A 25,584-nucleotide genomic window follows, 5' to 3' on the forward strand; every position below is an offset into this window, starting at 1 on the left:
CCCAATCCCAACAATGTTTTTCATGAGGCAACTGGACTTGTTTTTCTTTGAATACATTTCGCTAAGAAGCTTCTTCCTTCCATTCCCCCACCATCCAGTCAGAGCTGAAGAAGCTTCTTGGATGAGAAGCGAAACATCTTCAAAGAAAAATAAGAAAGTCCAGTTGCCTCATGAAAAAGCATCTTTGGGATTGGGATAAGGTAATTAACAGAGTTGCTGACAACAAACTTCTCAAGTCAGCATTTTCAGCTAATTAATTTCAACTAATAATTTCAATCAACTAGGGACATAGCATCTTTGGAATAACTATGAACTGGATGACTGTGAATCTCCATAGACATATCTCAGTGGCAGCTATCCTTTTTTAGTGTATGCCAAAAATATTATATTCCTTTTCTCTTCCTTACTGCATTACTAGTTGCATGCTAAATAAATAAATAACTGCATTACTAGGCATCCAAGCCTGCATTCCTATGCACAGATGGACATATAGGACTTGTTTCCTAGAAAATTTGTGTAAGAGTGCGAATAAAACAATTTTCCTATTCAGCCTTCAATGACTATTGCTGGGATGCCTCCATTTTCAAATCAAGAATTTAGGCCAATAGGAAAAGAACAAAGAAACACTATTACATGTAGAGAATATTTTCTCTAACACTGTTTTAAAAAATTGTATCATGCTTATGTATCACTCACCTTCACAGTAATTTTGACCAGAACCATAACAAGATGGGTACAATCTTCATTCCACTCATTTACTACATGGCCACCCAGCTGAAGAATATTTTTATTTAAAATATTTTTCTGTGAAACATCTAAGCATGAAGAACACACTACCAGTGGTTCATATTCCACTCTGCAAAGTACAATAAAACAAAATATGATTACAAATAATGCCAAACAGCTTACCATCTGTTAGGGGAAGATATATATAAGATATAAAGCAGGTGGGGCAATGAGCAACAGGTGATTGTTTCAGTTGCTCTGCTTAAATCAAAGACTTCACAAAAAAGATGAGATTTGAAGAAGTGTCATTACAGTTCAACCATCCCCACCGAGATAATAGCAAACATATAGGATATCCAGAGACAAATGCTAGAATCTTGGAGACCACAGTTTTGGATTAAGAAGATAATAAGTGGAAGAATTAATGTTCTAAGCAAAGACACATCAGGTTGGAGGGGAAAAAAACTTGATGCTGGATCCACAAATGGAAAGGCAGTGAAAAATAAGATTTCAGAGGTTATAATGAGAGCAGAATAGCAGAAGATTCATTTGGCAACATGCTATTCAAGAGATGTACAAGAATCAAGGTAAGAAAGGAATATTTATCTCATTTGGGGTATCAACTGTAATGGGAGATAGATTTAAAAAGAGACCAGAACTTGGGTCAACAGGATAGAAAGAGTATGATTTCTGTGACTTTGAAAAGGGAGAAACAATATGAACAAAGAAGATAGCAAAGAGAGAAGACTAACATAAAGCCAACGTTCCATGATTAACATTATCAATGGATACGTAAAGCATACAAAACTGGATTTGGAAAAGATGAAAGATGAAAAATTAGTCTTTCTAGGCCAGGGGTAGGCAACCTTGGCTCTTTTATGACTCGTGGACTTCAACTCACAGAATTCCTGAGCCAGCATGACTGGCTCAGGAATTCTGGGAGTTCAAGTCCACAAGTCATAAAAGAGCCAAGGTTGCCTACCCCTGTTCTAGGCCAATATTTCAAAGCTTAGTGAACCTGGCAATTGTAAAAATTCACTAGCATTTTCTTTTTCTCTCTTCATCCAAGGGTTCTCCCTGAGTGTAGTTCTGGTCAAAAGAGTGTAGTTCTCTTCACTGAGAGAAAGGAGATTAGTTTCCCATTATTTCCCTTGTAGACCCTGTAATTCTTTGAAGCAAGTTTTCAGGAGAGAAATGAGAGCAAACTCTCCCTTTCCTATTCATCCAACTAAAAAGCAGAAAGGCCTCCTGGAAACTGAACTAAATCATTGATGATTTCTTGAATTCATTGGGACTCATTTCCGACTAAGGCTCTAGCAGTTATTTGGCAATAAGATCGGCTGAATCTGTAGATATGCTTCTAAATTAACCTATGTAGTGTTACAATTTATATCTAATTAAAAAAGAATTGGAATACTGAATGATTGTTTTTATCAACTAATTTCAGTCCTCTATAACAGGGATCCCCAACCTGTGGGCCATAGGCCGGTACTAGTCTGTGGCCTATTGGTCACTGGGCCAAGGGAATGGCTGATGAGTGTGCGCATGTGTGCATGCACCCTCCCCAGTGCATGCGTGGGGCGCTAGCAGCATCACCAGCATCACGCGGGCACAAGCAGCCCGTTTGTGCATGCATGGGGGCTCCAGCACCATCAGCACCATTGTAGGTGTGAGCAGCCTGCTTGTGCATGCGCATGAGCGCTAGCACCACTGCTGTGCACATGCCCATTTTGCGCGGGTGCATGCACACACGCACATACATTTCCCTGATCCTCCCTCTCCCTCCGGGCTGCCAGTCCGGAAAGGTTGGGGAGCTCTGCTCTATAAGCTTCACAGTTATGAACATTTTGTTTTATATGTTTAATTCATCCATAACCATGATCTTTCACATCTGAAATACACAAGAAACTCATAGATTTCCCCTTAACTCAGGGGTCTTCAAACTTGGCCCTTTTATGACTTGTGGACTTCAACTCCCAGAATTCCTCAGCCAGCATGCCTGTCTGAGGAATTCTGGGAGTTGAAGTCCACAAGTCATAAAAGGGCCAAGTTTGAAGATCCCTGCCTTAACTGTTTCAAGATTAGCAGAAATCTATCATACCTGTACTTGCTTTCAAAAACTCCAAAAGTGATTCTGTCTCCAGTATTTAATGTTATGGTACTACCATTGTGTAGCTTTTCTCCATTAACGAAGGTACCATATTTTGAAGTGTCTTTTAAAGTTAATTCAGGAAATGATGAAGATTGACTCTGAAAGTACAATAAAGCTCATAGCATTTAACGTTTCAAGGACAGCAAGCCTATTCATAATATACTCACCGCTTTTTTTTAAAAAAACCACATCATTAAAATATCAAACTACTCAGTGTTAATATCAATGTGCTATAGGTTTTCATACAAGAGCCAGCTTGGTGTAGCCAGTCACTTTTTCTCAGCCCTCGGAAGGAGGCAATGGCAAAACACTTCCAAAAGTCTTGTTAATAAAACTGCAGGAATTTGTTCAGGTAGTTTTCAAGAACTGAACATGATTGAATGAAAGGGGGAAAAACCCTCTACATACATATTAACATAAAAATACTATTTTGTTGTGGGGTCTTTGATACTCTTTGAGCTTGGTTGCTTTCTTGTAGACATTTCATTATCAAATTATGTACGGTAATATTATCAGTGATGATGTTACTTTGGTAATGAAAAACTGTACAAAAAATACACAACCAAACTCAAAGAGCATCCAAGACCCCAAGTAACTCAATTGCTTTGTTTTTGAGAATGACACAATACAGTTTACACACTAAACTAACAAATCATCCAAGTGAATCACAATTTAGCTTTACTTCACTTAAAAAAAATTCTTGAAAATATGTAGATGAATAGGAACACTTTTTAATCAATACTATACATCAGAAATAAGACAAGCATAATTAATCTTATCTGCTTATCTGTATTAATAGTCTTATCTTGCAATCATGTTAATCATCTAATATATAAAATGTTAAGGAATATATTTTAAATTTAAGCATAATCAACTAGAAAGATGGTTTGGATGAACCTCTAAAGTCTATTTTAGTGACTTACCTCCTTGATTTCCCTGTGCAGTTGCTAAAAATGGCACAATCCAGCTTGCTTTCAACTAATAAATTATTGTTTGTTTTGTTACTTAAATTGAGGTTTAGTTATGGTAAAACCAGGATATTAAATAATGGTTTGGAATGGGTTTGTTTGGACCAACCAGTTCAGAGGTAATAAGAGACTATAATTAATTGAAAAGTGAAATACTTCTAATCATAAAGCCAAAGTGAAACCTTATATTTTATGTCCAGGTAGAGTTTTATTTGAAGATATTTCAGTAAAAATCTTTCCTGAGCAATGCAGCTTGATCAACGAGGTACAACAAACCATATTCACCTGCAACAAGCTATCAGAATATTATTACTTAAATGACACAGATTTATTTATTATTTATTTATTTATTTATTTATTTATTTATTTATTGATGGGATTTATATCCCGCCCTATCTCCTGAAGGACTCAGGGCGGCTCACAATAAAACATATAATAAGTGCATAAATCAAGATAAAATGAAATTGAGAACATCAGTGCAATAAAAAATTAGAGAATTTAAAAATGAATTAAAAATACTAAATATAAATTAATTAAAATGCCTGTCAGTCTAGGTCAGCTTGGTGGAACAGGTGTGTTTTGAGGCCGCGGCGAAAGGATTGGAGGTTTTGGGCTATCCGAAGCTCAGGGGGGAGCTGATTCCATAGGGTTGGTGCTCCCACAGAGAAGGCCCTCCCCCTGGGGGTCGCCAGCCGACATTGCCTAGCTGACGGTACCCTGAGGAGGCCTTCTCTGTGTGAGCGTACTGGGCGATGGGAATTTGTTACATAATTTCTGTCAGTGGCTTCATATCCAAATTACATAATTGGAATATTTGCTATAATGACATCAGGACACATTTAATACTATTTGTACCAAGTCAACAAATGTTCAATTAAAAAACGTGTTTTGATACAGCAGGCAGTTGGCAGAAAATTTATGAATGTGATACTTACAAGGTTCACCTGTGGATGATTAACTGAAAGAACTGCATGACTTCGACTGATTGACTGATCATTTTGAATTAAAATTACACAATTCTTTCGTCCAACAACATACTCAACACCAACTAGAAGCCGATATAACTGTCCTGAAGTTAAAGAAAATGTTAGTTTCAATAATGGTCATAAGCAAGAAAAAGCATTATCATTCATTTCACAGTGAAATTAGAAAAAGTTTGAAAACTAAATAAATAAGAAAGGCAAATTCTAGAGTGTCATTGAACATGCATACACTGTATTTATGAACTATAGTTTGATATCTCATGTAATAAGACTTACTGAAACTGTGTATCTAATTGTTTTATGTTTCTTATAAACCATTTTGAAGCATACAATAAGAAACTGTACCTAATTAACAATACATTTTAAAAATGATGGAGATAAAAATGGTATAGGAAGCATCTCAGAGGGGAGAACATTCCAGAACACTGGTGAAAATATGGAAGGTGTTCCTGCAAGCAGCTGCCAGGTAGCATTCACTAGATCTTAGTACCTGGAGCAGGAGTTCCCCATAAAAACTCAGGGAGTCACCAAGTCTATAACTGCAGAGGTAATCTGACTGGGATCTTGGTCCCAAGTTTGTGAGGCTTTGTATGTCATAATTCAAACTCTGAACATCAATAGCTAACTAGTGACCAGTGGAGTGACAAAGGTGTAACATGAATATAGCCAAAACACCACTTAGCAAGCAGCCACTGCACTCTGTGCTGGTTGCAGCTTCCTGGCCAAGCACAAGTGTAGCCTTGCAGGATAGATACCTAAGATCAATGTGAAATTATTAGCAGGAGAACAAATGCAACTAGGCTTTCCCTGCCCAGGAAAGGGCATAATAAAAGACATAAAGCTATCAATGGGCACTTTAGTTTTAGCAGCTGTATAGATCTTCAGTGATAACGATGATTTTAAGAGGCAGCCCAAACAACAGCTCTCTTCTTTCTGAATTATTTTTTCAAGCTCATAAATAAAATTTATCCTGAGAATTATTTTCAATCTTTTTTCTCTACCATCTTTGAAAGAACAAATACCCACTAGCGGCATTATTCTAGCTTAATAAGCTTATAGGTGAATTAGTTTTTTGTATATGCAACCATTTTGCTCTCTTTTTTTTGTATAAGTGGGGGGTGAAAGTAGGAAACTGCTGTTAGCTCTCCATAGTAAATAAAGTCAAGTTTTACTCCTGGTAACTTTATGGAGAAGTCCATGCTTTTGAAAATAATATGGAAGTGATTTTTCACTGATGTCTGGGATTGGTGGTGGGGATTTCCCAGTTTATCTTTCACCTACTGGTCTTCCATCCAAGTACCAGTTAAATACTTATCTTTTTTAATTAGTCAAGTTCATTTAGGTGCTGCTGCCTAGCTGGGTGAGCCACAAATTAGCAACCACACTTCAAACTAGCAGAGGGGTGTCAAACTGCCAGCCCGCAGGCCGGACGCATCATCCAGAAGCCGCACCCACCCCACTGCCGGCAATGGTGAAAAGGCTCCAATACGTTGCACGACATCACGTGACGTCGCGAGTTTCACATGTCTGGCCTAGCACTTTCTGCAAGCTCATCCTACTTCCCTTTAGACTAATGGATGGATTACTGGACAGTTTTTAGGAGATGGTCAACGTTAAGCAATGCAAAAAAAAACCAACAACAATTCTGGTAATATCAATATCAATGGGGATACATTTCATGTGCCCCAAATTCTATGTTCCTGTTTTGCACTGCCAAATAAATACTTATCACTTACAGTGATTTCACTGGGGGATCATAATCCAATATCATAAACTGAAATTTCTTTCATGGCTACTACATTGACAATGTAAGATACTCTATATCAGGGGTGTCAAACTCAATTTCATTGAGGGCCGCATCAGCATTGCGGTTGCCCTCAGGGGGCCGGGTGGGTATGGCCAGGGTGGGTGTAGTCTACTGGGTGGGCGTGGGTAGTGTGTATGGCCTACTGGGTGGGCGTGGCCAGCTCTACATCGTTCGCATCAAGGGTGCCTATGGGGGCCTGGGCAGGAGTGGGACAGATCTGAGGGTCTCTGGCAGAAGGAGGGTCTCTGGGCCAGGGCCAAGGCAGTGGGGGCCGTTCCCTCACTGTTTCCAGGATGGCTTCGCGGGCCACATGAAACCACTTCGCGGGCCGGATCCGGCCCCTGGGCCTTGTGTTTGACATGTCTGCTCTATATCATACTCTCCACTTCTGAGAGATGGATCCAGATCATTAGATCCAGATCATTTTTTTAAATTCTTCATTATTTTCTGAAAACTTGGCACATATATTTGTTTTTCACATACTCCAAAGCCCATGATCAAGAGAGCTGCAATCCATGGTTTCAAAATATATTTGATTTGCTGCCTTTACTTACACGTGACTCTGAACTTCAACTGGCTAAGTGACAAAATTAGTGGACCAGAGGAATGCTGTAGATATAATTTACTTGGACTTCAGTAAGGCATTTGATAAAGTAGATCACAACCTACTACTTGATAAGATAGAAAAATGTGGGCTAGATAGCATCACCACCAGATGGATTCGTAGCTGGCTGACAGGCTGTACTCAGCGTGTGGTCCTCAATGGAACTGCATCTACATGGAAGGAAGTGTGTAGTGGGGTGCCCCAGGGCTCTGTTCTGGGCCCAGTGCTCTTCAACATCTTCATTAACCATTTGGATGAGGGGATAGATGGGGAACTCATCAAATTTGCAGACGACACCAAGATGGCAGGAATAGCCAATACTCCAGAAGATAGGCTTAAAATACAGGAGGATCTGGACAGACTTGAACACTGGGCGCTATCTAACAAAATGAAATTCAATGGTGAAAAAAGTAAGGTTCTACATTTAGGCAGGAAAAATCACAATGCACAGGTATAGTATAGATCAGACATGTCAAACACAAGGCCCGGGGGCCAGATCCAGCCCGCGAAGTGGTTTCATGTGGCCCGCGAAGCCATCCTGGAAACAGTGAGGGAACGGCCCCCACTGCCTTGGCCCTGGCCCAGAGACCCTCTTTCTGCCAGAGACCCTCAGATCTGTCCCACTCCTGCCCAGGCCCCCATAGGCACCCTTGATGCGAACGATGTAGAGCTGGCCATGCCCACCCAGTAGGCCATATGGACTCTAGCCACGCCCACCCAGTAGGCCACGCCCACCCTGGCCATACCCACCCGGCCCCTTGAGGGCAACCGCAATGCTGATGCGGCCCTCAATGAAATTGAGTTTGACACCCCTGGTATAGGTGGTACCTTGCTCAATAGTAGTAACTGTGAGAGGGATCTCGGAGTCCTAGTAGACAATCACTTCAATATGAGCCAGCAGTGTGCTGCAGCTGCCAAAAAAGCCAACACAGTGCTAGGCTGCATTAACAGAGGGATAGAATCAAGATCACGTGAAGTACTAATACCACTTTACAATGCCTTGGTAAGGCCACACCTGGAATACTGCATCCAGTTTTGGTCACCACGATGTAAAAAAGATGTCGAGACTCTAGAAAGGGTACAGAGAAGAGCAACAAAGATGATTGGGGGACTGGAGGCTAAAACATATAGGGAACAGTTGCAGGAATTGGGTATGTGTAGTTTAACGAAGAGAATGGTGAGGGGTGACTTGATAGCAATGTTCAATATCTTAGGGACTGCCATAAAGAAGAGGAAGTCAAGCTATTCACCAAAGCACCTGAAAGCAGAACAAGAAGCAACGGATGGAAACTAGTCAAGGAGAGAAGCAACCTAGAACTAAGGAGAAACTTCCTGACAGTTAGAACAACTAACCAGTGGAACAACCTGCCTCCAGAAGCTGTGAATGCTCCAACACTGGAAGTTTTTAAGAAGAGACTGGACAGCCATTTGCCTGAAATGGTAAAGGGTTTCCTGCCTGAGCAGGGGGTTGGATTAGATGACCTCCAAGGTCCCTTCCAACTTATTATTATTATCATTATTATTAAACCATGCCCCCTCCGGTCTATGGAAGAAGCTCTTATCCATTGAACTGGTCCCTGATGCCCCAAAGGTTGGGGACCTCTGAGGTAGAGTGTTTCATGCATGTTGCATTCTGGTTGGGGAATTCTAGGAGTTGAAGTCCATAGCAGTGTTTTTTCAACCTTGACGATACGATCAGTGGACTTCAACTCCCAGAATTCTAGGAATTAAAAGTCCATCCATCTTAAAGTTGCCAAGGTTGAGAAACACTGCTACAGCATAAAGTTGATAAGGCTGAGGTATCTGGTGCGATGAACTAAACAACACGGAAAGCAGCAGGGTAAACAGGCACCAAGCCGGAGGAAGTCCACATATGAAAACACTCTCTCTCCCTTCAGGCGATCTGACCCGTAAAAGTCTGGCTGGAAAAAAAAACACCTTTCGTTTCTTGCAACGCGAGGATGGTCCGGAGTGTTGCAGCCTAGACTTATTCGCTTTACCCTTCCCTTCCCGTCCACCCGCTTCAGTGTTCTTGCTTACCTCCTCCGGTCTCATCGGCCGGGCACAGTTTCCACATCCTAACCCTAGAGAAGAACAGAGGGTGCCGCTTCTCCCAAGTAAAAAAAAAAAGGGCCGCCGAGTCCTTCTCCCTCAGCCGAGGCAGAAAACAACAGTGCGCCTGCGCGCAGGCCATCTCTAGGTTGGAATAAACCCGGAAAGAGCCATCGGCGCCATCTAGGGACAGCAAGAGGAAAAGGTTTCTTACCCTGCCAGGAACGTGACTTGCCATTGGTGAAAAAAAAAAAAGGATTTCCCGGGAAGAAAGGCAAACCAGTGAAAAAGTAAAGCTCTACAACGATGTTCCTTTTGAGGAGTCGAAGTAGACTTGAGGAAGTTTATTATTTTTTTTTGGTTAATTTACTATCTTTTGTTATTTTTATTTTATTTATTTTGGGGTAAGTTTATTCCGTTTTTTAAAATATTTTAACCATCGTAAACCGGCCTTTATCTGTGGGCTGAGAATGCGAATCTGCACGTCAAGTTTACAAAATTGCGCTCCACGCTAGGCGGGGACTTTGCTCAACGCGGTGATAATTGCACAAAAAGTTAAGCGAAGTATATTTAGTCATCCTACCAAGTTTTGCCTTTGGAAAGGGGCGTGGCTAGCTGTTCTCCGCAAAAAATATGGGCGGGGCTTCCTGCCAAGCCTCGGTCCCATCTCAGCCGTCTAGAGGCGAAGCGTTTCCGAAGCTCCGCTGTAGAGGGGGAAGATGGCGGTGGGTGTGTTCGCTCGGTTCGGCTCGCAGACTTTATTTGCTCCGTGGCTTTATTCGGCAACTGTGCGGGTGAGAAGCTCAAAACTTCCTCTTCTCCTTCGGGCACCGTTTCAACTCTCTGAGAGAGGCGGTGATTTTATAATTGCCGTTTCTAGCGAGTCCCGAAACGGCGCCCTGAGCGTTTTATTTTCCCCCAAAAAAGAGACCCTGGAAGTGCAGTGCTGTGGCAGTAGTGAAAGATAACACCGTTATCTGGACAGGTGCGGAATAATAAGTTAGATTTCGCCCCCCGAAACTATTAACTAGTAATAATTAAACCCCCCCCCCCGAAACTATTAGTATTATTAACTAGTAAATGGTTAAAACCAAAAGTTTATTACCAACTCATGGCTTTCAAGGAAGCGTCAAGGAAGCGTTCAGTACGTAACCTCAGACTTCTATACATATAATAGTCCTTTTAATCGGTTGTCTAATTGATGCCTCTAATTTTTGACCATGAGGAATGCAATATCCAGTTCGGTCGCCATGTATATAGCCTCTGTTAAGACAGTTGCCCAGGGTTTACCATCGTGGAGGCAGCCTATACTTTATATGGGGTATGTGCCCCTATACCACAGGTCTGCAACCCGCGGCTCCAGAGCCGCATGCGGCTCTTTTAGCCGACTCCTGCGGCTCCTAGTCCTCTGCCATGTGCAGTCCAAAAAAAAAAAGTGGGACTAAAAAAGTTCAACCAATCAATTCAAATATGCGGGGTAGGTGCATATCTCGCCTTGGCTCCACTCTTCAGTCAAACCCTGTTCTGCGCATGCGCACGTGTACGCACATGTGCACACATTTTTTGCGGCTCCCAGCTTTTCCTTTTGTGAGGGAACCGGTTCCGAGTGGCTCTTTCACTGTTTCAGGTTGCTGACCCCTGCCCTATACACTCCATTATAGCATATACCCCATTATAACATCTATCCCATTGCAATTCCTTGGCTCCATATTAAAGTGATTTTATTATGGCTTTATCTTAATTAATATATCCTATGTTTTGTGTGTGTGTGTATGTGTGTGTATGTGATATGACCTCTGCTAAATAAATAAAGAGGAGTCCTGCCAAACTTTGTTGGAAGGGGAGATCTGGCCGACTTTTGTTTGCTATAAATTGCCTAAAAATGTTGTGGTTCTTTTAGTAATATTTCTTATTAATACACCTACAACAAATTCTTAAAGAGTTTAGTGGGTGTTTTTTTAAAACTTTGTCTGGGCACTAGTTCAAAATATTTGCTGCTGTTGCTCAAATTAGCTCCTGCTGGGATTCTTTTGTAAAACTTGTGTAACTTTTACCATTTTTTTTAGCTTGCTGGTAACCTTTACCCTAGAGAGCATAGTGCTCTTGTTATCTCCTTAGCAGCCTAGAATCTTTTTTTCCCACTTGATTCAATTTCTCATATAGTTTTTTCTTTACAACTTTATGATTAAGTGGTACAGTAATCTATAAATGCAGATGTTATGGTAATAGTAATAAATGCCTTTTAATTATAGGAGTTCAAATAAAACAAATGGCAACACATGTATTATGTTAGTGAATCACTTAATAGATAAAAATATCTTTTGGATCTGTTTTACTGGGAATTTTGCACATAAATGCAGCTCATATTATGGGTAATGCTATTTACCAACCAAAAGAAGCAGCTTGCTAATAACTTGAAACTCCTGTGTAAATTTTTTAACATATGGGTGATTAGCCTAATTTTTAGATGAACTACTGTAATTTATTTGTAATGATTCGCCCATCATAATCCCCTTTTAACATCAATGGTAGTTCTAATCTATCTTTACCCATTTTTCTCAAATCAATGATTTCAGCGCCAATATGTACAAAGTTCATACCTTCAAATTGCAGTTTGCTCAAACTATCCAATTTCTTGTGACACTATCCCAGCTTTTTTAAAATAACACAGATTTGTAATCTTTTCCTTATTTACTTCCAAATTAACACTTAAGCAGAATAGAATTTGATGCAATGCTTTTTTGTAATCACTGGCTACTTCTTTTTTAAAAACAAATGTTATTCTTTTATCACCAAAGATAAAATACAAAACAAAGAAAAGGGGGGAAAAGAAACAAACTAACAAATATCCAATACTAGCAACAAAAAGAAAAAACTTGTGTGCAAAAGAAAAAAAGCCCAAAATATCAAATACATCTACATTAAACAAGAAAAAATCCACCAGAGCTGAATGCTGAAAGACATATAAAAAGTAATATATTCCCCTCCCCTTATATAACGGCTCTACAACTAGTTATAAACTTTCCCATTGTATTTAACAAAAATACTATAACATAAATATCCCTGATGTGGAAATCTATTTGTTTAATAATCAAATTGACCCAACATCAATAGTCAATAGGTTACCCCAAAGTTAAAACTAATCTTCAAATCCCTCTGTTAACCATCTGTCATTGTATTTAACCTGTAGAAAATCCACAAACGGCTTCCAGTCTCTTATAAATTTGTCTAATCTGTTGTCTCTAATCAGAACAGTTAATTTTGCCATATCTGCTAATTCAGTGAATCCCACTCTTCAACAGTGTCCCTGTTTTCTTTCAGTGCTTAGCATATATAAGCCTTACAGAAGTCACCATGGAAAGAAATAAAGTTCCAAACTGTTTTTCAATTGGTCTGTCCATAATACCTAGAAGAAAAGTTTCAGGTTTCATTAATATTTGTATTCTGAATATTTTCTGCATTATCAATATTACATTTATCCAACACGATTTAGCATATTTACAAGATCACCACATATGATAGAATGTACCTGGATTTGGGTTGCATTTCCAAAACTATCAGTCTATATCGAGGCTCAAATACCAATGGTACATCATCTTAAAAAAAAATCAGACTATAATTCAAAGTAATTTTAAATCATTGGTCCATACATTCTCCCATCAGTCTAGCATTATATTGTAGCCAAACTTTGCCCATTTTACTGTACAATCTTTAAAAAATTCATCTTCCAGATTCATCTTAAAAACATTTTATAAATTTTAGCAATTTTTAATTCCTGCAAATTCAAAAGTTTAATCTTTCAAAGATCATATAATAATTAAACCAATCTCAAACAAATCTTTCACTTACTAATTGTTCTCTTGTTTTTATCTTCTTGTTTTTATCTTTTTCAAATATCAGTAGATCTCGATATATCATTAGAATTAGAATTTTCATTAATGAGAATCACCCCCAAATATTTTATCTGTTTCATAACTTTAATCAGATTTTAAATTCCATTTCCTCTGCTCTTCTGCATTCATATTCTTAGTCAATATTGTCATCCTTAATTTATTTCTTTTTAAACCTGCCACTTCTCCAAATATTTTAACCTTTCTCATAACCTATTCAATGTTCTCTATCAGGTCCTGCAAAATCAAAAACAAGTCATCAACAAAAGCACAAAGTTTATACTTATGTGCTTTACTTTGTAATCCTTTTACTCTGTCATCTTATCTAATGTCCCTATTTAGCAATTCCAGTAGATAAATAATAAGGGGGATAAAAGACACCCCTGTCTTGTTCTTTCTGGATTTCACATGGTTTTGTCAAATCTCCATTCACCATAATCCATGCTTTCTGGAGTTTATAAATGGACTTCAGTCCCTGTAAAAAGCCCAATCCAAAGTCCATTTTTGACTACTTTAACCTAAAGTTCTAATTCAAATTATCAAAAGCTTTTTCTGCACCTAAGAAGATAAGATTAAAAGATTAAAACGGGCAACCTGTTGGTCGCTATGATGTTGTAAATGTTCAATTAAAGGAAGATTACTCCCACATAGTCTTTTAATTGTCTTCTGGGTAGAAAATTACAATGGTCTTCATGTATGTAATCTCAAAAAAAAAATTAAAATCTTTCAGCTAAAATGGATGTAAACAGTTTATAGTCATAGTTAAGAGAAATTGGCCTGTACCAATTAAGAAGTCCCTCCTTAGGTATCAAAGAAATGTAGGCATTTTTCCATGAATCAGACATAGAATTTCCTTGTAGAATAGAGTTCATTAAGTCTTTCATTGGAAGAAGTAATTGTGTTTTTCTATTGTTGTAAGTCACAACAATAGAAAAACACAGTCTGCTTAAAATAATACTACACAAACATTAGCTGTTGTCATGTTTTAATTGAACATAAGATGGAAACATTCACAGTGCAGGGTGGAAAAAGTATGTGAACCCCTAGCCTAATGACTTCTCCAAGAGCTAATTGGAGCCAGGAGTGAGCCAATCTTGACTCCAATCAGTGTGGTGATATTGGATGTGTTGCTGACAGTTGTCCTGCCCTTTAAAAACACACCTGTTTTGGGTTTACTGGTCTCAAGAAGCACTGTCTGATGTGAACCATGCCTCGCAGAAAAGAGCTGTCAGAAGACCTACGATCAAGAATTGTTGACTTGCATGAAGCTGGAAAGGGTTACAAAAGTATCTCCAAAAGCCTTGATGTTCATGTGTTCACGGTAAGACAGACTGTCTACAAATGGAGAAAGTTTAGCACTGTTGCTACTCTCCCTAGGCGTGGTCATCCTGTAAAAATGACTGCAAGAGCACAGTGCATAATGCTTAATGAGGTAAAGAAGAATCCTAGTGTGTCAGCTAAAGACCTACAGAAATCTCTGGCACATGCTAACATTTTTGTTGACACATCTACAATAAGGAAAGCATTAAACAAGAATGGAGTACATGGGAGGACACCACAGAGGAAGCCATTGCTGTCCAAAAAAAATATTGCAGCACGTTTGAAGTTTGCAAAAGAGCATGTGGATGTTCCACAGCACTACTGGGAAAATATACTGTGGACAGATGAAACCAAAATTGAGTTGTTTGGGAAAAACACACAACACTAAGTGTGGAAAAAAAAAGGCACAGCACACAAACATCAAAACCTCATCTCCACTGTGAAACATGGCGGAGGGAGCATCATGGTTTGGGGCTGCTTTGCTGCCTCAGGGCCTGGACAGATTGTTGTTATTGATGGGAAAATAAATTCCAGAGTTTATCAGGACATTTTGCAGGAAAACGTACGACCATCTGTCCGCCAACTGAAGCTCCGCAGAGGATGGGTGATGCAACAGGACAATGACCCAAAGCATGCAAGTAATTCAACAAAACAATGGCTTCAACAGTACAGAATACGCCTTCTGGAGTGGCCCAGTCAGAGTCCTGACCTCAACCCGATTGAAATGCTGTGGCATGACCTTAAGAGAGCGATTCACACCAGACATCCCAAGAATATTGCTACACTGAAACAGTTTTGTGCAGAGGAGTGGTCCAAAATTACTCCAGATCGTTGTGCAGGTCTGATCTGCAACTACAGGAAACGTTTGGTTGAGGTTATTGCTGCCAAAGGAGGGTCAACCAGTTATTGAGTCCAAAGGTTCACATACTTTTTCCACCCTGCATTGTGAATGTTTCCATCTTATGTTCAATTAAAACATGACAACAGCTAATGTTTGTGTAGTATTATTTTAAGCAGACTGTGTTTTTCTATTGTTGTGACTTACATGACGTTTAGAGCGCATTTTATGGCCAATTCATGCAAAACTCCACGTAATCCCAAAGGGTTCACATACTTTTTCTTGCAACTGTACATGGCGACTGAACTGGATATTGCATTTCTCATGGTCAAAAATTAGAGGCATCAATTAGACAACAGTTCTTTTAAGAACTCACCGATTAAAAGGACTATTATATATATAGAGAAGACTGAAGTTACGTACTGAACGCTTCCTTGAAAGCCATGAGTTAGTAATAGTTAAACTTTTGGTTCTGAAGCAGACTTTCTATATCATTTCAAAGGGAACTATAAGACCATTCCATTCTACAAGCAGTATCTCTCGTTAAAATAGGAACAGGATCTTAAAAGAACACCCTACATTGTGGTTCTGTTATAATGGTAATGATACAGAGCATCTTCCAGAGATATATGGGATATGTAAATAAACAATTCAGATTAAGGATCACCAATATAGGAATGGAAACTTCCATGTCCTTCTGCAGACCATGTTGAACTTCCTGTGGAGCATAATGTTTTGAGGGCAATTTACATTGTCAGAATTACATCATCTAAAGAAAAAACAATGAAAGGACATTGTTTTGGTGCATGTCAGGAGCATTGAATCAATTATGAGCTGAAATCTTACTTTGCCAGGTAATGTTCGTTTAGTTATGACTCAGTTTATTGTGTGAATCCAGTTTTATTTTATATGCATTATACTCTTTCGTAAACCAATACTGATTTATTTACTAAACACGGTTAATCAAATCATGCCTTGAAGTAATGAGTAATATTAGTGGCAGACTTTACATAAAATGTTTTTGTAAGGAGCATGGCAACATCAAGACATGTAAAGCAGAATACTTGAAAACATTTATACACATTATCACTATTATTGACTGTAGCAGCTGCCTTGATGCAATAGTTACAGTTAAGAAATATCTCTAGGTTAAAATGACCCTTTTTCTTTTCCAGCATTTCACCCATGGAACAAACGTACTATATCAAACTAAGAGTCCTCAAGGCGGCTTCTTTTCACCGATTCAGAAAGTGATGCTATCACCAGATGCTTTTCATGGGAAAGTGGCCTTTATCACAGGCGGTGGTACGGGCATTGGAAAAGGGATGACAAATGCGCTGTCTAATCTGGGAGCAGAATGTGTTATAGCAAGCCGGTAAAAACAAATAAAACTTATTACAGCTCCATGTTCTCTTTATTCCCACTAATCCTAGTTGGATGATAAATGTTAGGCATATGGTGATAGCCTACAATGTTGGGTTGAAAATATATTAACCATGATGTTGTGACTTTAAGATGTTAATTGGCCAATGGGTGTGTAAGTGTTCTCATGGCCATAAGAGGGAGCTAGGAATGTAGCTTCTCTCTCTGAATTCACTGCTCTCTACTATTACTGTTTTTCCTCTGTTTTGCTGTACTGTTGGTTTACTACTGTGATAAACCTGTACAATTGTGTATTGACCTCTGGACCGGTAAGAAGATTTTGTATTACTCCTTGGACTGTTGCTATTGTGTATGACCTGGACTGTTTATTTTTGACCATGCATTTTTGTTCTTACACCACCTCAAAGTAAAATACTTTTTGCTTTTACAACTCAGTGTACTCTTGTGGTTATTGTGTGACTCTTACTGCTCTCAGTACCCTTCCTTGTCTGTGCAACTCTTTGGTAGCACAAGGAGACCTCTGCATAACAATCCTTAACAATAAATACAAAGTAATCTCTTGCTGGATAAACCCCTCTTTGCTTTGTTTAATGTTGTATACTGGATGAGGCACAATAGTGACAGACTTGCTGCAAATTCCCAAGAGCATGTTTGCTTCTTCATTTTCTGGGGAAATCCATAAATTCTCAGAGCATCTAAGGTAGCAGTAGCAATAATACTTAGACTTAAATACCACTTCACAGTGCTTTACAGCCCTGAGTGGTTTACAGAGTCAGCATATGGCCCCCAGCAATCCGGGTCCTCATTTTACTGACCTCGGAAGGATAGAAAGCTGAGTCAAACTTGAGCCGGTAAGACTTGAACTGCTGGTGGTCAGCAGAATTAGCCTGCACTAGTGCATTCTAACCATTGCGCCACCATGGCTCTGATAGATGCCAGTAGTCTCCTAAAGACCCTAAGATTGAGCTCTGAGTCCCTTTAGTGTAGGAGTGTCAAACCTGCAATGTCACATGACATGTCACGACATATCACGACTTTTTTCCCATTACCAGAGCTGGGGTGGGCATGGTTTCAGCATGACGCATCCAGCCTGTGGGCCAGCAGTTTGACACCCCTGCTTTAGTAAATCAATAGTACTAGTATAGATAGTATAGTATAGATAATATAATATGATATGATATGATATGATATAATATAATATAATATAATATAATATAATATAATATAATATAATAATATAGATAGTACAGATAATAGTAACTATTAAATAAGGAACAATATGAAGAATCTGTAGCCACATTTTCAAAAGTATATAACACTATATATATAGTATATTTTTGTAGTTGTCAAATATTTTACAAGGTATGTAGTTATGTAAGTTATTGAGCAGCATGGTGGCCTAGCGGATAAGATGCTTTCCTCCTATTGGGAAGGCTGAGAGTTCAATCCTTAGTAATGACAGGTGTTTCTCTTCCAGGCTGCCAAGAAAAAATATTTGCTGCAAACTCGGTGTAGCATCAGAAGGGTATTTGGCCAGTAAGCGCTCAGCTCCATCCAGTTGCTCCAACTCTACCCAAATTAAGGGGTTATAGGGTCATAAAAAGGGAGGGTTTTTTATTATGTAATCTATAGGAACTCAGTCTTATTTATAACTGTTTGCAGGAATCTTGATGTATTGAATCAAACAGCAGAAGAAATATCTTCCAAAACTGGAAATAAGGTATTTAAAATTGTTATTAATATCGGTGCACAACATCTGAATCTAGTATTTTAAATTTTATTTAAATTTAAATTATATTTTTAAAATTTATTTTATTTTTGCTGCTAGTGATTATGTAATTATTTTACTTTATTACCAGGTTCATGCAATTCAATGTAATGTGAGAGATCCAGAATCTGTTACCAATGCAGTCAGTCGATTAATTGATGTGGCTGGGCATCCTGATGTAAGTAATTAAAAATTTTGATTTATTATTCCTGGAAAAATAGCGTAATATGTAACAAAAAAGAATGTCATATACGTAAACTAGTCAAGCAAAAGGCAATACAAATTGCTTTTTATTGTAATTTCAAAGTAACATTAACTAATATATATATATATTACTGTGAGCATACTTTCAATAATGTAGAGCATTTTCCATATTGACAGAATTTTCTGCAAATTGTTTTGGGCAAAATTCTAGTGTAGTTTGTTTATATCAAGTTTAATTTCTGGAATGAAAGTCATATCTTGGAGTGACGTGTCAGGATTTGTAGTTTAAAACCTTGATCTAATGACAAAAACTAATTTTGATTGATATTCTAAGAGATTGTAGTGTGTGGCTACACAAACCTTTTCCTCCCTTCGATTACCCATCCAGTTTGCTGTCTCTTGATTTGGGGTCCTCTTTGGAATATTGTACCTCTTCCCTGGGAAGCCGTAATGCTATTGCCGGCATTCCCTTCCACTCCTTCTCCAGTTGCAGATTCCATCACATCAAGGTTGAGAAACACTGGAGTAAGCAATAGTGGTTGACTTGCATGGATTACTTTATGATTAATGTCGTTTTACTTGCCAGTTAGCAAATTTAGACACAGTCATGAGAAAAATACACACCATTCATTTTTTTTATTTTGTTAACCTATTTCAACATACAGGTACTTGATTTTTATTACAATAATACTGTTCTGCCCTAGCCTATGTGAGTTCTTGTTCCCTCACAAGGACAAACCCCTATTTAACAAGTAGGCTGGAAAACAAACCCCTTTTATTTGCATTACAGACCTGATAATTGTCCCAAAAGCAACAGAACACGTTTCCAACGGAGAATTGTTCAAAAGCAAATGGAGCACGGGTCAAGCAGGGAATTTTTCACAGGCAAAGCAAACAAAACATGATCCCTTGAAACTGGAGTCCTTTGCAAATGGTTGCCTTCAGCAACCAGCCCTGCCCACACATTCCCTTTTTGTTATGCAGCCCCAAGGCATGGCTTCTCAATGCCTTCTCCTCCTTCCTTGGAGCCACCCCATTGCCTCCCTCTGTCCTACTCATGTTGCATGTCTGCGTTTATGAGCATCTATAATTTCCTCCAGCTGTGCATCCTCAGCACAGCTGGGTCTCAGCCTGAGCATGAGTGGAAGGGCCAGGCTCTTCATCAGTTTGTAAGTCCTGGAGTTCATCAGAGCCTTCCTCCGACTCTGATGGCTCTCCAGGGCCCTCCTCCTCCTCCTCTGATTCCCTGGACTCAGCTGCCGGGTCCACTAGCTGGCACGGAATCACAACAAATACTGATAGATGTAACAAACAAACCACCTTTACATTTTATAGTCCAATGTGTAATTCAAGTAAACGTCAATGCAATTTTTTTTCATGTGGAAAACCTAAGTACCTTCCCATATTCATCATTATCTCAAGTACCTAAAATTAGAATCAGGTATACCAGGTCTGATCCACAGGATTAGAACATCATTAGAGAGGATCTGGGAAGAGACTGTATTATTTAAACCTCAGAGATTTAGTTTATTTATTCGTTATTATTGATGAGTGTGGTATCATACCTAGATTGAAAGGATATGAGGATTTTAAAACAGGGATCTTCAAACTTGGTCCTTTTATGACTTGTGGACTTCAACTCCCAGAATTACTCAGCCAGCAAAGCCAAGTTTGAAGATCCTGTTTTAAAAGATGCCAACTAATCACAAGAAAACACTCAAAATCTCACAGCTGAAAAATAAATCTCCATTGAGTAGTGGGAAACAATTCCTCCTAATGTCAGAGTCTGGTACACATAAGAAATAATTATTTGAAATTATTTCTGTCAGAGAGGTAGTACCTGTATTAAAGCTAAGAGTGTACTTTTTCCATAGAAAGAAACGGCATACCTGTTAAATTTTTGTTGAATAAAAAAACTGCAAAAATAAATTTTTCATATCTTTATATAGTATTTAAATGAAGATAAAATAACAAAAACAGTTTTAGATGGGGTATACTTATTTTTTGACATGACTATATTGAAATAGTCTCCTAGTCTCTACAAGCTTCTAGAGCCAGAAGTATTACTTGACATGACAAGTTTTCACTGCTAGTCTTCTGTTTATGTAGAAATTGGTAGGTGCTTATTTGTTATCTCCAGTAAACTGTAGACCAAATTGAATACAGATGTAATGTATTTTTCTTTATTTCAGGTAATAATAAATAATGCTGCTGGAAATTTTGTTTCTCCTTCTGAACGTCTTTCTGCAAATGCATGGAAGACTATCACTGACATTGTTTTGAATGGTACTGCTTATGTAACTTTGCAAATTGGAAAAGAATTGATTAAAGCCCAGAAAGGTAAACTGAGATTGATAAACATCACTTTTTTGTCACTGAATGAAAGTGACATCTATGTTTATTTCCTTGCAGATGTCTGGAGATTTCAGTTTTTAGTATAGTTCATTATTCTGAAAATAAGCCTCATACTTTGTTAGTTTATTAGCAAACCCTTTTGCAAAGATGAGGCAACTTTTTTTACTTGTCCATCTTCTGGAGAAAAAGAAAACAGTTACTTTATATTACAGTCATATTTTTGTAGATATAAATTATGCAAAATAAATAGGCATTTTATGGAATGTTAGGCAGTTTTCACAGAATCCTTGTAATAATATGATGATTGAAAATGACTATCACTTTTCTCTGATTATCTGACTGCTACAAAATGTCTTGGCTTTGTTTCTGACATTACATAAGCTCGTGACCTCCCGATTGGACTACTGCAACGCGCTCTACATGGGGCTGCCCTTGAGAACCACTCGGAGGCTCCAGCTGGTGCAGAATGCAGCCGCGCGGGTTGTGATGGGGGTTTCCCGATACTCCCATGTAACACCTCTACTCCGCGAGCTGCATTGGCTTCCGGTTGCCCTCCGGGTGAGATTCAAGGTGCTGGTGATGACCTATAAAGCCCTTAATGGCTTGGGTCTGGGATATCTGAGGGAACACCTGCTGCCGGCATCAAGCTCCCTTCATCCTGTGCGCTCCCACAGGGAGGGTCTTCTCAGGGTACCGCCTGTAAAAGATTGCCGGCGGACAATACCCAGGGGGAGGGCCTTCTCTGTGGGTGCGCCGGCCCTTTGGAACCAGCTGCCTGTAGAGCTTAGGACTGCCCCTGACCTTCGCTCATTCCGCCGGGACCTGAAGACTTGGCTCTTCGAGCTTTCTGGCCTGGACTGAGAGTATTAACTGGGGTTTTAATAGTATTTTAATTGTAATTGGGGTTTTTAGTTCAAGGTTAGTGTAATTATTTTAATTGTTTTTAATTTTTGTAACTTCTTGTATTGTTTTTAAAAACCTTGTGAACTGCCCTGAGTCCTACGGGAGAAGGGCGGTATATAAGTCTAATAAAATAAAATAAAATAAAATAAAAATATGGCTGCTTAAACATTATTTTGCAACTTTTTTGCAACATTTGTAAGGGGATTTTGCAACTTTTTTGCAACATTTGTAAAGAACATTTTTTAAAAAAAATAAGATCATTAATTATGCTAAATATTATCTGCAATTTAATTATATGTCATATATTTTCTCTTTAACTTTATATTGCCAGTAACATGTTCAACCTATTCAACATGTTCAACATATTCTTATTGCTTAATGTGGGAATGTAGGCAAAGATATGCTCTGTTTCTGTTTTATTAACAGTTGGCCAACAAAACTGTAGCCTTTGGAACTAAGCTGCAAAGTAAAGAAATAAATATATATTAATTCATTTATTTGTCTAATAGATGGTAGCATATTTGCAAATCACAAATAATACAAATAATAGTTTTTACAATTATTCAGTATGTATCATCCCTTTCTGTTGCCAAAATAGTGCTGTCAACATGAGTATGAATTTCTTGTTTAAAATTGTATTCTTATTCTTTTTGAAATGGATGCTTTTAAAGTCTACAAAGCAAAAAACTGAAATTACTGCATAATGCGCATCTGTATGAATAAACTGATACAAAGATACAAACATGTCCATAAAGATTTACATGTAAATGCTAATATCTAGGTCTTCACTGATACATCCTGATTTCTACAAGAAATATAAGAAAAGCTCAGTCAACTGTCAGGTCAAAGTTATAACTTATGGCCCACATTTATTTTCCTGTATTTTTCAGGGGCAGCATTTCTGGCCATTACAGCAGTCTATGCAGAAAGCGGGTCTGGGTTTGTGGTGCCAAGTGCGTCTGCCAAAGCAGGTGTAGAAGCCCTGTGCAAGTGAGTACTACTTAAAAATGCATTACTTTTTCTTAATACCTTTGATTCTCTCCTTGAGAGGTAAATTTAGCTGTTTTACTGCTTCTACTTTAAACCTTTGTTTTAGATCTGTCTGTCTATACTTTTCACAGAACTGTAGTCTGTGCTCATTTACCAGTCTTACATTTTGCTGCAGCTATATTAATCTTTGGATGCAGAATATTTAATCTCTGATTTCTAGGTCTCTTGCAGCTGAGTGGGGTAGATACGGCATGAGATTCAATGTGATTCAACCAGGTCCAATAAAGACAAAGGTATGTTATTACCCATTAAGAAATTAACTGAGATCTTTGCAGTGTCCAGAAGCACTGCCCCACTCAGGGTTGTATTTACCTCCATTTTGGGGCAAAGCCACGCCCATAGGAAGTCAATGGTTTGCTTAACAATTGGGAATTTGCTTAACCACCACCAGCACAAAAAAAGTCATAAAATTGGGGTGATCAGATGAGTGACCCAATTTACAACTCTCAAGAGTTAGAGCTGTGATGGGTCGTAACTCAAGGAGTTCCTGTTATTGTGAGTGACCTTTTAGAAATAGAAATACTTTGGGAAGAGTGGAGCAGTGCTTCCTTGAGATCACATGTTTTATTTTACTGTTTATCTTTTTGCTATAGCAATCATTTCCCCCCCCCCTCTTTTTCTTTAGGGAGCCTTCAGCCGCATGGACCCCACGGGGATATTTGAGAAAGAAATGATCCAGAGAATTCCTTGTGGTCGTCTGGGAACTGTGGAAGAGATCGCCAACCTTGCCACCTACCTCTGTAGTGATTATGCGAGTTGGGTTAATGGAGCAGTAAGTTGATCCTGGGTGCATGAAGCTCACTGCTGCTGTTAGAAAAGTGTAATTTCACACAAGTGTCACCTGATTCCTTGAAGGCATTTAATTACAGCATTTTTACGGAGCTCTGTGAGCTTGATGAGAATGCTTTATGAATCACTCATTAACTTTTTAGAAACTACCTACTACCTAGTGGAAAGAATGCTTTATGGACAAATTTAGTACAGTTCAGTAAGTCACAGAAATTGAGTACTTTAAAGGTATTTCTTCTTCTACAAAAGGTCTACTGAACTAATTCAGCTGATAATTTGAATTTCTTAATGAAACAACCTCTTCATCAATCTTACAGGTCATTAGAATGGATGGTGGTGAATACGTGAATATGGCTGGAGAATTGAATGAATTACGTAAGGTAATAATTTACAAGGAAAACTTTGTAACAAAAGGTTGCAAAATGGAAGACTCCATTGGATGTTTAATTGGTTAATACTGCCCTCCATTCTGCTATACTTCCCATCATAGTTCTCGTTTTCCTCCCAATATCAGCTTTTGATGCTTGGTAAAAACATCCAGCCACTTTTAAGAGATATTTTTCCTCTTAAAAATTTAATGTATTACTATATACTTTTAATGGAGTACTAAGCTTAAGTCCCATTGATTTCACTTGGAAAACTTTGAGGATCTGTTCTGCTCTGAATGCAATTTAAGAACATTATCCCTGGCTGGGTCATACCCATTATATTTACACACTACATGATGATAGTAGAAAATCGGCATTTCAACTACACTGTTTTCTTTTCTATGCTAGGTCACCAATGACCAGTGGAATATGATGGAACAAATGATACGAAAAACAAAAGGCTCATAATTTACATTTTTATGTGACTTTTTATATAGCTTATTTCTAAAATGTTCTGTATTCTAGTAATAAAATGCACTGCTGCTGATAATTATCTGTATGTCCATGTGTATCCATTTTAAGTTCACAAATCACAATATTACATTCTTTAGAAGCAGTATTTTAACAGGCATACACAAATTATCATATGTTAATACTTTCATAGTTTCTTTTCGTATATGGGATTTCGTATATGAGATTAAATCTGAATGCTCCTACATTTACTATAGAAATGGGAGGAAGAATCCTATCATGATTTTATTTTGACAATATTGGAAGGAGCAGTGTCCACTAGAGGGGACCATAACACAATATTCTAGTTATAAAAGCCTGAAAATATCTGACAGTTTGTATCACATTCTCCTTGATTTGAAAGTTTACAGACATTGCTATGATTAATTCAGTTAATGCTGTTGATGCTGTTTCCATTTTTTTTGATGCTGATGATTATTGGAGTGCATCCTTGAACTGAAAATTTTTTGCAAATGTTGGCATAAATATTTAATATAACATTTTGGAAATTATAGGAGTTCTCTTCATTTCAATTTGGCATTTAAGGCATTGGGGATAAACCAGATGGCCCTGAAATCTAATGTATTTGCTGGTGTCCATTTAATATTGTTGTTGTTAGTTGCGAAGTCGTGTCCGACCCATCGTGACCCCATGGACAACGTTCCTCCAGGCCCTCCTGTCCTCTACCATCTTCTGGAGTCCATTTAGGCTCACGACTAATGCTTCAGTGACTCCATCCAATCCAGCCACCTCATTCTCTGTCGTCCCCTTCTTCTCTTGCCCTCAACCTTTCCCAGCATTAGGCTCTTTTCCAGTGAGTGCTTACTTCTCATAAGGTGGCCAAAGTGTTTGAGTTTCAACTTCAGGATCTGGCCTTCTAAAGAGCAGTCAGGATTGATCTCCTCTAGGACTGA

General features: G+C 38.5%; 2 protein-coding genes across 3 annotated transcripts in view; one reads left to right on the top strand and one right to left on the bottom strand.

The window, feature by feature from the left end:
* The window catches only part of NBN (nibrin), a 41,481-nt gene extending 31,639 nt beyond the window's left edge, over window positions 1-9,842 (bottom strand). The window contains exons 1-4 of one of the 2 annotated variants that reach the window (XR_014025845.1): window positions 9,281-9,838; window positions 4,782-4,915; window positions 2,828-2,976; window positions 697-856 (exon numbers count right to left, since the gene is read on the bottom strand). Coding sequence is in view for 1 of the 2 variants with exons in the window: in XM_081323009.1 (XP_081179135.1) it covers window positions 697-856; window positions 2,828-2,976; window positions 4,782-4,915; window positions 9,281-9,530 (693 nt within the window). In the remaining variant the exon portion in view is untranslated. Of the gene's footprint in view, window positions 1-696; window positions 857-2,827; window positions 2,977-4,781; window positions 4,916-9,280 lie in introns of both variants that reach the window. The other variant, XM_081323009.1, reaches the window with a different exon arrangement.
* A 110-nt stretch (window positions 9,843-9,952) lies between these two features.
* DECR1 (2,4-dienoyl-CoA reductase 1) lies at window positions 9,953-24,710 on the top strand. The gene is made up of 10 exons (XM_081322819.1): window positions 9,953-10,086; window positions 16,516-16,715; window positions 18,386-18,443; window positions 18,583-18,669; window positions 20,888-21,035; window positions 22,844-22,943; window positions 23,164-23,236; window positions 23,629-23,775; window positions 24,110-24,172; window positions 24,569-24,710. The coding sequence occupies exons 1-10, from the start codon at window positions 10,012-10,014 to the stop codon at window positions 24,626-24,628; spliced, it is 1,011 nt and encodes a 336-aa protein (XP_081178945.1). The 5' UTR covers window positions 9,953-10,011; the 3' UTR covers window positions 24,629-24,710.
* The last annotated feature ends 874 nt before the right edge of the window (window positions 24,711-25,584 follow it).

Source organism: Vipera berus (genome assembly GCF_964194415.1).
Source record: "Vipera berus genome assembly, chromosome: 3".
NCBI lineage: Eukaryota > Metazoa > Chordata > Lepidosauria > Squamata > Viperidae > Vipera > Vipera berus.